Source organism: Perissodus microlepis, chromosome 9 (genome assembly GCF_051167445.1).
Source record: "Perissodus microlepis isolate ML-2025 ecotype Zambia chromosome 9, ASM5116744v1, whole genome shotgun sequence".
Lineage (NCBI taxonomy): Eukaryota > Metazoa > Chordata > Actinopteri > Cichliformes > Cichlidae > Perissodus > Perissodus microlepis.
Window position 1 is genome coordinate 19,828,816 of NC_140469.1, and position 14,303 is coordinate 19,843,118.

Here is a 14,303-nt window from a genome sequence, read left to right on the forward strand (position 1 = left end):
TGGCATGTTTGTCTTTTAAATCTCCAGTTTCTGCTTCTTCTTCTTTTTTTTTTTAGGAATATTTCTTATCAATGAAGCCAAGCCGCTAACACTTCAGTTCCACCTTTATTTGCTTCTAAATTATATTGCCTATAACTATAAAATTCCTAAGGAAAAGAAGTTTAGCCAACATTTAAAACAAAAGGTTTTATAATGTTTAAATGTTATAATTTTAAATGTTTTGCTATTTTGATAAAGTTTTTACTTGTTATGTTTTTATAAATTAATTTTTATGCAACTTTGATGGATATATTATTTTATAACTTGCTTTACTGTTTAAACACAACAAAAAAACCCAAAGATTTATGCACACACACATACACACGCACACACACACACAGACACATGCAAATAAACTTTATTTTTATTTTTTATTATTTATAATTGTTTATTTATTTATTTATTTATTGAAAATGCTGTTCTCTTTTTGGTGGATCTATTCTTGAGCATATTCTTCTCACAATTTTTTGTTTCTTTTTATTTAGAATTTAGAATTTATTTAGAATTTTTTTAAATATATCTATTCTGTTTAATTAAAGAGAAAAATCAATAAAAAAAATTTAAAAAGAAAGACAATTTGTGTCACGTGTCCTATGATGTATGCGGAAGTACTTGCAAGAAGAATGCCAAAACAATCCGGTGGACTCCACGCTGCACAGAAGTGAGCAACGAAATACAATTAAAAGCACATTTACAATGAAATCAGACCTGGAGCGGAAAGATAATTTAACAGTCAATGTATTAATTTTAAGAAGCGGACTTGTTGAATGTTACTGAGTCGTTTAAGTAATACGATCTTTCATATACTTGGAGAAATTGGCTGGTCTAGCAATAACATTTTGGTCTGTACAACAGGTATCGCTGAATTGTTGGCCTCTTTAGGTTTCCACATTAATCCAGTGGCGGTGATAATTAAGATGTCCATCTGACACGTGTTGCTTTCCTGCTTTCCTTCCCACAGTCTGAAGCCTTGTTAAACAGAGGAAATGTCGATTTTCCCACGAATTTCCCTGAAGCCTGAAGTGACTGAATATCTTAAGAGTGTCTTCTTAAACAAGGAGGTAAGAAGACTTCACATGCACTTCTTGGAATCGCTGTCTTCCCTTTCAAATGAAAAGATAACTCACCGAGGGAGTAGTTAGGATGCTACAAGTCGTCATTTATCGGCGTGTGGTTTCATTTAGCTGTTACAGTATATTTTCTGCAAATCTCTGTCTGCATAACAGTCACGAAAACCCTTTGAGAGTTATAAAACAGTTACATGTGACTTTCTAACAAGAAATATTAAGTAATCTTTAACAGAAGTCCTGCTCCCTTAAACACTGATGGGTTCTCTTGTTCATTTGTTTTTTACGAATCATTCATATTACATTTCTGTTGTATGCAGTCAGGCATTGAAAGAGCTCAGAAAACATTCTGGATACTGATTCTGAAAAAGTAGTTAATTTATTCATTACTTCTAGGCTGGACTATTGTAATTCATTGTTACTGGGTTGATCTGAAAGCTCCCTAAAAGCCTCCAGGCACAACAAAGAAGCATCATATTACTCCTATGTTGGCATCTCTTCATTGGCTCCCTGTTAAATCCAGAAAATGAATTTAAAGTCCTTTTCCTCACATACAAAGCCTTTAATAATCAGGTACCGTCATCTCTTAAAGACCTCATAGTAACTTATTATCCTAACGGAGCTCTTCATTCTCAGACTGCGGGCTTACTTGGGGTTTCTAGAGTTTCTAAAAGTAGAATGGGAGGCAGAACCTTCAGCCATCAGGCCCCCTTCCTGTGGAACCAGCTTCCAGTTTGGGTTCAGGGAATAGACACCCTCTGTACTTTTAATATAGTTAAAGTATAGAGGTAGTTAGGGTTGGATCAGGTGACCCTGTCATTAGATTTTTGTCTATGCTCTTAGTCTGTATTTTGCACAGCACTTTATAAGTACCAGTCTGTTTACCATCTACAAACAGTTCTTTTGTGTTACTTCATCAACATAAAGGCACACTGTATGCTTTTTATTAACTAACCCTTCTATTTTATTAGGTTTTAACGGCGGTGGGTCATCAGGAGGCAGAGCATCGTTTCCACAAGCTGCTCTCATGTCTGTCTCACCCACCTTCATACACCTGCGTACGAGCCAGCACCCATCTCGCCCCCCTTGAGGAGATCAGGCAGCAGCTGGCAGAAGAGCTGAGGAAGGTGAGTCTCTGTCTGGTAACAGAATGTAGAGGGCGTAAGAAAACCCACACAATGGGCTTCGGTATTTGGTTGCAGTGTGTTGGAGTCATGCTTATTTAGTTTGTCATTATTTTTCTAGCAGCTGATGTGCAGCTCGTCAGCAGAGGAAGTCTCTGTGCAGATTCTGCCACACCCACGAATTGCAGATGTGCTGATCCTTCCTGTTGAAGGTCCGAGGTATGCGAAGAATGCTTCAGATAACTCTTAATCTGCTCTGTCGAGGTCGCACTCAGCACCACTTGGGCCTCTGAGGTTCTCCAACATCCAAGTGGAACAGCAACAACACAGGAAATATTTCTGATAACAAAGGAACAACAAACACACCCTCAGATAGCTGCCAACAAACTGTCAGTCAAAGAGAAGAATGGCATTTTTGTGCTTGTATCCTCTGTAACCGTGTGAACGTTCTTTGTCCTGTACTCTCAGACCTGTGAAGCAGCTCGGCTCAGAGGTGGTGGTGGGCGCTCAGTGTGGCGGCGCCGTACTGAGAGGCGCTCACGTCTTTGCCCCGGGGATCCTTGGCAGCCCCAAATGTAAGACTTGAAAACAGTAGAAGTGAAGTGAGGCTGTGAATACTTAGAGCAGTGGTGTCTTTGTTTTCTTCACCTGCTCTGTGATTTGGAAGCACGTTTTACTTTTTGCCAAAGTATCTTCATTTGTTCCAAGTGTTGATTATCTTCCTTAAACCGAACCGTGTGCTGTTTTGTTTTCTTGTTAGACATGAAGGCGGGGGATTTGGTGTCCGTCTTCTCTGACCTGGAGGGCAAGTGCACCCGAGGAGCCACCAGCTTCCAGGGGAAGAAGGTATTTGTGGGTAATGGTGTAGCCGAAATGGATCGCTCCACTATCTTCTGCACAGATGAGCCTGCCAGGTAAGTAAACACTGTCTTTTTTTTAAACACAAGCATGACTCTGTAAGGTAGCTACAGAGCTTTGAGCTTTACAAAGTTAAAGCACATCATTGCACAGCAGTGGTTTATGCTATGGAGCAATAAACAGGCCAGGTTTTCAGGGGACAAATGTAAAAAAAAAATAAAATAAAAAAATCTGTAATTATTTGATTATTGTGTGGAAATAGAAATGTCATTTAATTTAATTTTGTTAATTTATTTCAAACATGTAAACAATATACAGGTACATTTAGTAAAGAAAATAAGAGAGGAAAAAAATACTATACAAAAGTCAATACATTTCAATATTGCTACCATTCTGATTCATTTACATGTTGAGAGGGAAGTACACACTTATGTAATCCCACCCCTTTCTTTATAGTTCAAGAAGATCATATTTCTATAACTCTTTTTGAACTGTTTTATGTTTGGACATTGCTTTAATTCCATATTCAGACTGTTCCACAGTTTCACTCCATGAACTTCTACAAGCTTTTTCTAGTACGGACCTTCCCTGTTTTGAAGTTACAAAAACCCCTTAAATTATAACTTCCTTCTTTCAAAAAAAACATACTCTGAATATTACCTGGCAGTTCTTTATTTTTTTGCTTTGAATAGAATTTGTGCTGTTTGGAAATAATTTATGGTCTCTAAAGAAATCTTGTATGTTTTGAAATGCTATGTTGAAAATCCCTTGCTCTTTTTTAAAAGCACCTTGGACAATGTGGATAGAAACTTTAAATTTACTCTTCATCTTAGACAGGTGTTAGCTGATTAGTTGTCGTCTTTTTTTCTTTCAGAGGTATCGGTATCCGAATGGTGGAGCCGCTTTACAGAAGTCCGTCCTTTGATGGTGTTTTACCTAGCCTAGCGTTCCTGCAGGTATTTTTTATTAGAGCCGCAGTGAGCTAAAGTCGGTGTAATAAACTAGAACCGCATTGGACCTTTATTAAAGTGGACCTATAATTCTGATTTGCAAAATAATCCGCATTTTCTGTTATAACTGGCTTTGTTGTAGCCCCTCAATTTATCCTATGGCTCAGATAAACTGTCCTGTATCGTTCTGGAACAGCTGCACCTTGCAAACAGATGGTTTGAGCAGCAGGTGGATCAGGAGTCTCATAGGATATCCGCTCTTTATGACATCATACTGATCCAAGAAATTAAAAAACTGCCTAAAACATTCCTACAGAATGACAGACAATGTGGAATAGCGTATTAGGTCCATTTTAAAAAGAGCAGCAGTGAGGTTTCAGTCTGAATCAACCAGGAACTGTATTGTATACATGTTATGTCCACATCACTGCCCATACTGAAGCGAATCCATGTTGCGCAGAACCTCCCGTCTGTGGTTGTGGGACACGTGCTCGGGCCTCGTCCTGGAGAGCGCATCCTGGATATGTGCGCTGCGCCTGGAGGGAAGACCTGCCACATTGCTGCTCTCATGGGAGATCAGGTTCTTGTGTCCAGATGCGATCATAATTAATATTCAGAGTATTTTTGTTTTTTTAATGCAGTGATTTGACTGGTCCATGTGGATGGTATGTTGCCCATGAACTAGAATGAATTTGACACCAGTGATTTAGAGCTAGGTCTCAAGCAACACTTTACATTAACTGTTAACATAGAAAATGATCCAAGTGGAATTTAAGTACATTTAAGGTCAGCATCCGTACCCCACCAAAGGGGCCCACCACCACTCCACTGGGGGGCTGGTCTGTGTCCAGCCTGGAGGAGAGGGCAGACAACAGCATGTTCATCTTTGTGTAATAAAATTAGTGATCAGATTGTCTTCTTGTTAGCATTTACTTGATTTAACTAAAAAGTCTCCTGAGATAAAAACAAGCAGTCTAGGATTGTAATTTGTGAAATTTCCTTCCTTTTTAAGTTGTTTCTAATATTTTTCTTTTTCTCCGACACAGGGAGAGGTCGTAGCCTTGGACAGGATCCGGAATAAGATCGACCGCATTCGTCAAAATGCACAAATGTTGCATTTGCAAAGCGTGAAGGTGCACTGCTTTAACAGCACTCTGTCTGTGAGCAGTGACCCAGCACAGGAAACTGAAGGTACAGTCCAGAGTTTATCTATGACGTAAATCTCCGGGGTTCATAATAAATAGGTAGCAGCTCAGTGTCTGTGTTTCCCAGGACCTCCGTTCCCTCCGGAGAGTTTCGACCGGGTTCTGCTCGATGCTCCCTGCAGCGGCCTCGGACAGAGACCTAACATGGGCAGCACCTGGAGCCTCAAAGAGATCTGCTCCTACCAGCCACTGCAGCGCAAGTTATTTCATGCTGTAGGTTTTACTTCACACACATAAACCACGTTTTATCATCTTAACATCACAGCAGTACTAGCGTTCTTTAACCTGTAGGTGGCAGCATTGGATAGAAATTCCACTGCAGCTTGACCACAGCTCAGATTTACTTGTTTAACGTCACTGTGAGGTTTGAAGCTCACTTCTCAGGCTTATGTGCAGTTTTACAAGTCTGTTCAAAAGTGCGCAGAGAAAGCAAACTGTCATTTCAAATTTCTGCGAATAACCTTTTGAGACCTGATCATTTTCTGTGATTTAGATTAAAAAAATTCAATTGAATTCAATTTTATTTATGTAGCACCAAATCACAATAACAGTCGTCTCAAGGTGCTTTATATTGTAAGGTAAAGACCCAACACTGATACAGAGAACACAGAGAAAACCCCAACAATCACTTGCATGGAAACCAGCGCAGATGACATGCTTCGCTGGAGCTTCATCAGTGTTTCCTCAGGGCCCAACTTGCAGGCTAAAGAAACATATGTGCACATGCTTGCATACAACGCATATCAACACACATTTTTGTCCACTTGGGGATATTTCACTGGTCTATGACTTGTCACCATCTTTTATATGGCAAAGTTCTCTAAGCAGACTGCACCAGTTCCAAACAAACGGAGACACTGTGTAAAATAAAACGTATATTTTATTTACAATTAGAACACAGAAACCACATCAAATATTTAGAAAATGAAAATGAAGCATTTTAAGAAAAATATGAGGTCACTTTGAATTTGATGGCAGCAGCGTGTCTCAAAAAAGTTGGAGGAGGCTGTGTTTACCGCTGTGTGGCATCCCCTCTTCTTGTAGCAGCAGCCTATAAACATCTGGGAAGTGAGGAAAGCAGCTGCTGGAATTTTGGGAAAAGAATGTTGCCCCATTCTCGTCTGATATAGGATTCTAGCTGCTCAACAGTCCTGGATCTTCGTTGTCGTATTTTGTGTTTCATCATGTGCCAAGTATTTATAGCTGGTGAAAGGTGCAGGCCACTTCAGTAGTCAGAGAATCTTCTACTATGAAGCCATGCTGTTGGAATAGATGCAGTGTGCAAGCTGCCAATTCACTAATGCACCACTACACCAAGAAAGGCAGTCTTTTGAACTGAGCCTCGCCCAGAGAAGACAGTGGCGTTGGTGGATCACGGTCACTTATTGCTCCTACTTTGCGTGATAGAGCTTTAACCTACATTTGCGGCTTCCTCGATGGACTGCGTTCACAGAGGGATTTCTGGAAGTGTTCCTAAGTTTGTGCATTGATTTCCATCGCAAAATCTTTTCTGCTTTTAATCCAATATTAATTTTCAGCGGCGCTCCTTCAACTAAAAGATTTCTGACGATTCAGAATCAGTTGATGCTCTTCTTACACCCAGTCCTGCTGCCATCCACTTCCAAATGGATGTGAATATTTTTCATGACGTGGTGAAATATCTCACTTTTAGTGAATGATTTCAGACACAAACACAGTCCACAGGTTTATGATAAAAAACATACTGGCTCGTTACTGCCCCCCAGAGGAGTGGGCACACCCAGAATGTGATAAATGATGAGAATTAGAGATAATAGATCCGGTGTGTTTTCCCGTCAGTGACCATAACAGGCAATACTTTTGGAAGCAAATGTTAAAAAGCTGTGAAGATGAATCTTTAATACTTTAAATTTGGGCCTTTTAAACACGACAGTCTGTGGGAATTTCCACAGTTTTGGAGCTAGCCTCAAGTGGGCACAAGAGGATCTGTAATTTATTTGGTACTTAATTTTAAACCCTGGAGGTTACCGCTAAAAAAGAGCAGCAAAAAATGAACTGAAACCAAATAGTTTTGGTCCAGTGCTTCTAAAACTCACTAAAAAGTTAATAAAACCACGATTACACCGACTATAAAGCGAGTACATGAATACGTAGCTATCTGTGTCTCTGCAGGCAGTGCGGCTGCTGAAGAAAGGTGGTGTTTTGGTGTACAGCACCTGCACAGTGACTCTAGCAGAGAATGAGGAGCAGGTAGCTTGGGCCCTTGACACCTTCCGCTGCCTCTCACTTGAGCCACAGGTAAAGCACTTGAGCCACATGGACGTGACTGCAAATGTAAAAATCACAAAGTGAAACCTTTTTTTGTTTTTCAGGAGCCCCACATCGGTGCTGAAGGCATGCCTGGAGCCGGCCTTCCACCTGAGCAGCTGCGCCTCCTCCAGAGGTTCAGTCCCGAGCTGAGCTGGGAGCAGACGGAAACTACAGCCCCGCTCCCCTGCAGAGCCAACAGCGACACTATCGGCTTCTTTATCGCTAAGTTCCTGAAAAACTAACCCGAGGGCTCGCGCTCTCGCACGGGGCTCATATGAGACAGCAAAACGGGAACAATAGTGTTTATATTACGACACTCTGTGTGCTTTGACGGGCCAGTGTTGACAAAGAGCTCCCTGCGCTGTTTACAGCATCTGCCTCTTAACAGCTGCTCTCTAAAACCGTGGGCCATATAGGGATAAGCTTTATAAACACCAGGGGAGGGTTGGATGGAAGAGGGTGGTGGTTGGGGGGCACGTGGCGACGGAGTCTGGATGAGTAACGGCAAATGCAGCAGCAGCAGTGCTGCGGTTGCTATAACAACAGTGACGACACAGCTGCCATGGTGACGGATTCGCTGGAGAATGGATCAGGAAGTAGGTGTAGAAAGAGGCCATGAGAGGAATTAACAATTTAGTGTCTTTGCAGCGCTGGAGACGACTGGGACATTTAATTAGGACTTCTGGAGCCTGCAGGAAAGAGGAGACGCTTGTGTTTGGCTCAGTCTCTGCATTCATCAGAAGGAAATGTTGCTCAGTTTTTCAGAATAAGAGCACATTTAAAGGGAGGCTGTTTCTGTTTTTGGAAGTGGTTAAGAGTAAAGATGTGAGTGGAAAAAAAGATGTTATTAAAATGATGACTTCCAGGATATTTAGACCTTTTTTTATTTGTTTTTTACTAATAAAATAAGAGTTAATTTAGATAATTCCTTAAAAACAAGATGCCAAAATAGTCCAGAGGTTTTTTCATGATGGTAGGGTTTACTCCTAGAAGACCTTTGCATATGATCTCAAACCATTTGTCAATTGTTGTCTAAATTCCTCTTAACTAATTGTATTTAGCAGAGATTAAAAAGAATTGTAGCTAATTTTTTTTCCTTTTTCTCTTTTGTTATTTATTCCTTTTTATGCAAGCAAAACAAGAATCGTCTTATATTTGAACATTTAGTCAACACATCCCAGACAAACGTCACGCACTGACATTCGAAAAAATACCGCCACCCCTCATTTCTTTATATTTTGCTAGAAAAATTGGAAACAGGCGCATAGAATATTACTATACAGGACAAAAAACTGCTAAAGAGCTTGATAGTCAGTATTTGTTAGGACCATTCTTCAACACTGTCTGTTTTCTTAGGCAAGCTTTCCTGTAATTTCCTCAAGGAGTCTTCAGGAATAATTTTCTGGGCTTTAGAGCTCTTCTTTGGATGTTTGCTGCTTGTGTTTCATTCTCTGTAAGATCATCCCAAACTGCTTCATTGATGTTGAGGTCTGGGCCATGACTGATAGTGTTCCATTGTGTCTTTTATCCAGGTATTTTTTTTATTGCATTGGTAATAATTTGGATGCATTGCTCAATCAGACCTGTTACCACTGATTTTAAGCTACGTTCTTGTGTAATTTGGCATACCTCAAATTAAATGTTCTCCCTGTTTGCTTTCCTAATCATTGGCTTCTTGGCAGCCATCGATTGTTTTTGCCTAAATATACAATTTAGTTGCTTCTTTTCTCTGTTGTATGTTGTACAACACTGGCTCTTCTCTTCAGTTAGGTGCCTTTTTCTGCTTAAATTACTAATTAAAGTGGTTTGTTAGACAGAAAAGGCTTAAAATGTTATAGAAACATCTGGCACTTTTTCATATTCATTAGAATATTTGGGGTCTAGATACTTTGTGATGAAAATCGACATTCAATGGCATCTTATTTCTCTGTGTGATCTTATGATCTTCAATTTTTCAAAGCTTTCTGATGTTCCCATAATCAAAGGCTTGGTAAAATAATTGATTCTCCACTTCCACTTCATATCTGCTCACACACATTATAGTGTGTTACATATTGCTACATGTTCATACGTGCTTATGGTTGCCAAATATAGGAACTAATTTATTCAGTGCAAATTTAAAATGGATGTCCAATAAATCCGCAGCCTGTGTGCAATTTATAGATCCGTGCCAGCAGTGCACCGACATCTGTCCCGTTCTTCTGACACGCAGTATTTTGAGGACCTTCACTATGACCTCAGCTCAATCCCCTTTCCTGGGAATGACATCAGACTCTTATCAGTCCACGCACACGTCTGTCTGCGCTGCACTTCACCTCCCTGCATCTAAGCTGCATGTGAGTGCAGACTCGCTGCACCACTGAAGATTTGTTTTTCCCCGATTTCACATTAAAATTCAAGATCAAATATGCCTCATCTCCGAGTTTGTCTGTTATGAAGGCAGCTGTGAGTGTGTGTGGAGGCAGCTTCCTATTTTAGATGCATCCCCTCAGCATTGTCATTCATGTCGGGGTTGTCATGACGACTCAGGAGGCAGGCCGGTGAGTCTACCTCAATTTTTCAGTGGAGTTTCAGATGACTATTTATAGATGCACCGTTTCCCTCCTCTGGGTCTTCTGCTGACACAAACATCAAAACGGTCTCCCACTGCGTCAGTCGTTTGTTTCCAACTTTATTCTTCGTATTTATGCAATATGTACACATGTACACTGTTATAAAATCTGTAGTGCTACCAATGTAGCATAGAAATGGACGAGTTTTTATAATTACAATTATCAGGCAAAAAAAGAACATTTAAAAAAAAGGTGAGGAGATGGTGTGTAAACAGAGGGCCAGAGTGCACGGACTCAAAGATCAACTAAAGTCTGTTCAGGTTTTGATGATGTTGTTGACTCAGGCATATAGAGCAGGTAAAATATCCCCAAATCCATTAACTAGATCCTGTATTTTAATCAGAAGAGTGAAAAGAGGGCAAAAACTTAAAAGGCAATATTTATCTGGTAAACACTTGGAATTATTTTTGTTTCTTTGGAATTTCAGAAATACCCACACTGAACAACATATCCTAAAATTAGCATTGTTTGTACTAAGAAATCAAAGTAGGACTTAAATGGAATTCATTAGAAAAGGGGTCAGGATTAATCCAAGATGAATCATCAGGACCTACGATTTGGTGGGAATGTTATATCAAATCCCTTTCACTTGAAACCAATGTGAAAAAGCCTGTTCCAATGTTATAAAATGTTTCTGGACCCATACAAAGAACAGTACTGCATGTGTTGAGAGGAAGTTACTGGAGAACTCTTTGTCTGTCTTGTAAGGCAAGACTAAGGTGCGCCTGCAAGAAGGCATGAATCATGAATATGTTAAAACTTAACATCTAAAACCCGTGGAATCAAAAAAAAGAAACTAAGCAGTAAGTGATGAACATAAAACGAGTAGTTTGACACTTTGGGAAATACGCTGTTAGAGTTAGAGCGATACCACTCTCATATATGAATCCCCCTCCCCCAGTAATGCCACAACCTGTTATTTGTAGGGTTTGTACAGATTTCACCAACACAAAATGGTAATTGTTGAGCTTTTAGAGGTGCTGGTAGGTGGTTTTTACCTTCAGAGAAACTGTTCACATGAGCTCTTTCCTCCTGTTTATTTGTGCTAAGCTAACCTGCTGTTGGCTCTACACTCCTACAGATATGAGAGCGGTATCAAGTTTTTCACCTGCTAAAAATCAATGCAGTCTGATATAACAGTGCTGCATTTATGAAGAGTATAGTATTCAGTTATTTTTTAAATCAAACAGTCATTGATTCAACTTTATGATTATTCTCAAATCTGTTATTTATGCCTACTAAAGTACTGAAAGCTGTTAAGCTTCTTAGAGATGCTACGCTTGGCTGATCCCTTATTCACAGTGGGTAGGTTTGGTAGAGTTTTTACACTGGATTTTCTTCTTGACACAACCCCAAAAGGGATTTGTGTCTGCTGTTTTGTCCAGTCTACCAATCAAAGTTGTCTCCTTGTGGACCCCTTGATCACTTCAAGAACTGCTGCTATTTTAAGAGTATTTTTGACTATTTGTAGTAGGACATTTATAGATGGTACAGGCCACCATTCAGGTCCTCTCCCCACAAATACGTGCCTCAGAACATTCATAAAACAGTCTGGTCCTGGTGGATAAACTGACAACTATGTGAATCTTGAAAATATGAAGACAAAAACGAGCATGGTCCTGACCTAAAGCACTGTCACTGGCGTTGGACTCTGTTTGGTTGCTTGGTTGTAGCCTGAAAGCTAATTATCACAATGAGTTACAATCATGATAAACCTTAAAGCTGATCTGTTTAAAACAGAAGCTCTTTTGAGGTTTGTGGTTAAATCAGCACAAATGTGCAAGGTCTCAAGTGACCTAAAAACAGGAGCAGCTCTGAAAGCAGTTCAGAGGTGTACAAGCAGACTACTTAGAAAAGGAGTAGTTTCTATAGTTTTCAATGTAATTATGGGAAGTGTTATGGCTAACACAGAGAGACAGACAACCATTCGCGCGCACATTCACACTTATGGGTAATTTGGATTAATCAATTAACGTATCCCCACAAACTGCATGTCTTTGGACTGTGGGAGGAAGCTGGAGTACCTGGAGGAAATCCACGCAAACACGGGGAGAACATGCAAACTCCACACAGAAAGACCCTGGCCTGATGGTGGAATTGAGCTCAGGACCTTCTTGCTGTGCGGCAACAGTGCTAACCACTGTGCCACCGTGCTGCCCTACGCTCATTAGGTGTACATAATAAACTGGCAACTATGTAGGCAAGTGTTATTTCCCAAAGTGTCAAACTATTCTGCAACTACAACATCAAAGTATGATGGCTGGTCAACCCTCGCAGTAGTCTGAAGGAACAAATTATTCAAGTGGTAGCAAGCAATACAACTTAATAATAATAATAATAATAATATTAGAAATAATAAAAATTATAATGCTAATCACAGAAAGCACAGCTCAGTACAGAAAAAATTCTGCTTTTGTGTCATGCTTTATCAAACACAGGTTTAAAATATGCATATTTGAGAATATTCATGCATATCCACACATAAACAACGTCTATGCATAGATACACACATACATATATTCATATATTTATATTTGTATCTATGTAATCAAAATCCTGCCATTGAAAAAGATGCAACAGCATTTACAAAGAAGTGTACATAAATAGGATGCTGTGGTTTTTCAGGGTATAGCAGCACGATGGGAGGACAGAACAGAGTCCAGGAGGGCCTTGGGAGGGGTTCTGGTCTGTCACTGGTGGATGTATGAGTCTCTGGCCCATTCCCCTGCCTCACCCCTCTTTTTTGGAGCTACCTCCCCTTCTCTGTCCCTCTCTCTGTCCCGGTCGTAGTAGTGATGGTGGTGGTCGCGTGCTGGCCGGTGGTGGTGGTGAGAGCGCTGCTTGTTCCGCTCATTGTGGTCCTGTTCGCGCTCTTTGGAGCGCTGGTGTCCCGTGCTGTGACCGGCCTCGTCCGCCCCGCTGCGGTGATGGTGGTGGTGGTGATGGTGGTTGTGGTCCCGGTGGGGCAGTGGCTCGTAATGCTGTTGCTGCTGGGGATGCCCCTCCCCTTGATCCTCATCGTCCTCCTCTTCCTGCTGAAGACGCTGAGTGCGCGGCTCAGTACAAGCCGAGTCCTTGCTCTCTCGACTTTCTCGGCTCTCCCTGCTCTCGGGGGTCTCAGAGTCCAAAGTCTCTTGCCGGGAGAGGCCCTTGGCTTTATTGCTGTGATGGTGGTGGTGGTGATGGTGGTTGTGGTGTTCAGTCCTGGTAGAAGATGACCGGTGGTGGACGTGCTGGGATCTCCTGGATGACTCTGTCCTAAGAGGCCTCTCCTCCTCGTTGCCCTCCTCCTCCCCCTCTGCGTCAGCATCGCCCTGGTCCAGGCTCTGGTGGTGGTGATGATGGTGGTGACGGTGATGGTGGTGCTGGTAATCCTCTCTGGAGCCTTTCCCCTCCACTTTATCTCCCTTCTGCTCTGTACTGTTTCCCTGAGATTAGCGACACACATCAGTCAGTACGATGGCACATACAAAACCATAAAACATCACAGCAAGCACACGCAAACTAAAAATCACATCACCCCAGTTGTTTCACCAAAATTCACACAGAACTACAAAGAAGAAGATGTCACACTTGAACACACACGCTTTCTCGTCAAATCCATTCACGGGCGACTCTGACCCAGGAGTAAGAACTCAAAAAAAGCAAGGCGTGCTCCTCGGCTTCAGCTTTCATCACTCGACCTCGCCGCACTTACCACACTAGCAAATACAAGCTCACTCCTGCTCCTCATCAATATCAGCGTTTTCTTCGCTCTCAGTCTTACATTGTGATGGCAGTGGATAGAGAAAGGGCAGATAAGGGGATTATGCAGCATTTACAGATGACTGAAACTGCCCATAAGGGTGAGGGTTGTTATACAATATATTAAACAAAAACAATGGTTTAGAGCTGAGCTGAAAAGGAACTACATTAGAAAAGGAACTATTAAAAGTGAAACAAATGATTTCATGTTAAATACTAAAGTCCAGCTCTCTGTCTACGTCCAAACTGTCTCTAAACTGTTTTTATTCTATTGAGTTTTACACGTTTTGTGGTAGTTAAACTTCAGGGGTCTCCTGTATCATCAGCATCAGCCACGATTAATCAAATGAACGTGATAACAGCATTGTTTTGACCTGTTAATATGAATTTTGTTCCCATCTCTTGAAGCGTGTTT

The 14,303-nt window shown here is 41.0% G+C and overlaps 2 protein-coding genes across 10 annotated transcripts in view; one reads left to right on the forward strand and one right to left on the reverse strand.

The window, feature by feature from the left end:
- The first annotated feature begins 643 nt into the window (after positions 1-643).
- Positions 644-9,373, forward strand: nsun6 (NOP2/Sun RNA methyltransferase 6). Of its 3 annotated transcripts, none has more exons than XM_084939509.1 (12): positions 644-700; positions 1,001-1,100; positions 2,078-2,233; positions 2,352-2,449; positions 2,699-2,805; positions 2,991-3,144; positions 3,963-4,044; positions 4,499-4,618; positions 5,085-5,229; positions 5,311-5,456; positions 7,395-7,520; positions 7,595-9,373. In XM_084939509.1, exons 2-12 carry the CDS (start codon positions 1,026-1,028, stop codon positions 7,772-7,774), a joined length of 1,389 nt encoding a protein of 462 aa, XP_084795635.1. In that variant the 5' UTR covers positions 644-700; positions 1,001-1,025; the 3' UTR covers positions 7,775-9,373. The 3 variants fall into 3 exon arrangements, with proteins under 3 accessions (XP_084795635.1, XP_084795634.1, XP_084795636.1); XM_084939508.1 differs by having other exon boundaries at positions 657-894; XM_084939510.1 differs by having other exon boundaries at positions 657-894; positions 2,355-2,449.
- Positions 9,374-10,186: 813 nt separating this feature from the next.
- The window catches only part of cacnb2a (calcium channel, voltage-dependent, beta 2a), a 72,593-nt gene continuing 68,476 nt past the window's right edge, over positions 10,187-14,303 (reverse strand). For all 7 annotated transcript variants that reach the window (XM_084939505.1, XM_084939500.1, XM_084939502.1 and 4 more), the window contains one exon: positions 10,187-13,572. In XM_084939505.1, coding sequence (XP_084795631.1) covers positions 12,835-13,572 — 738 coding nt within the window. In that variant the 3' untranslated portion in view covers positions 10,187-12,834. The remainder of the gene's footprint in view (positions 13,573-14,303) is intronic.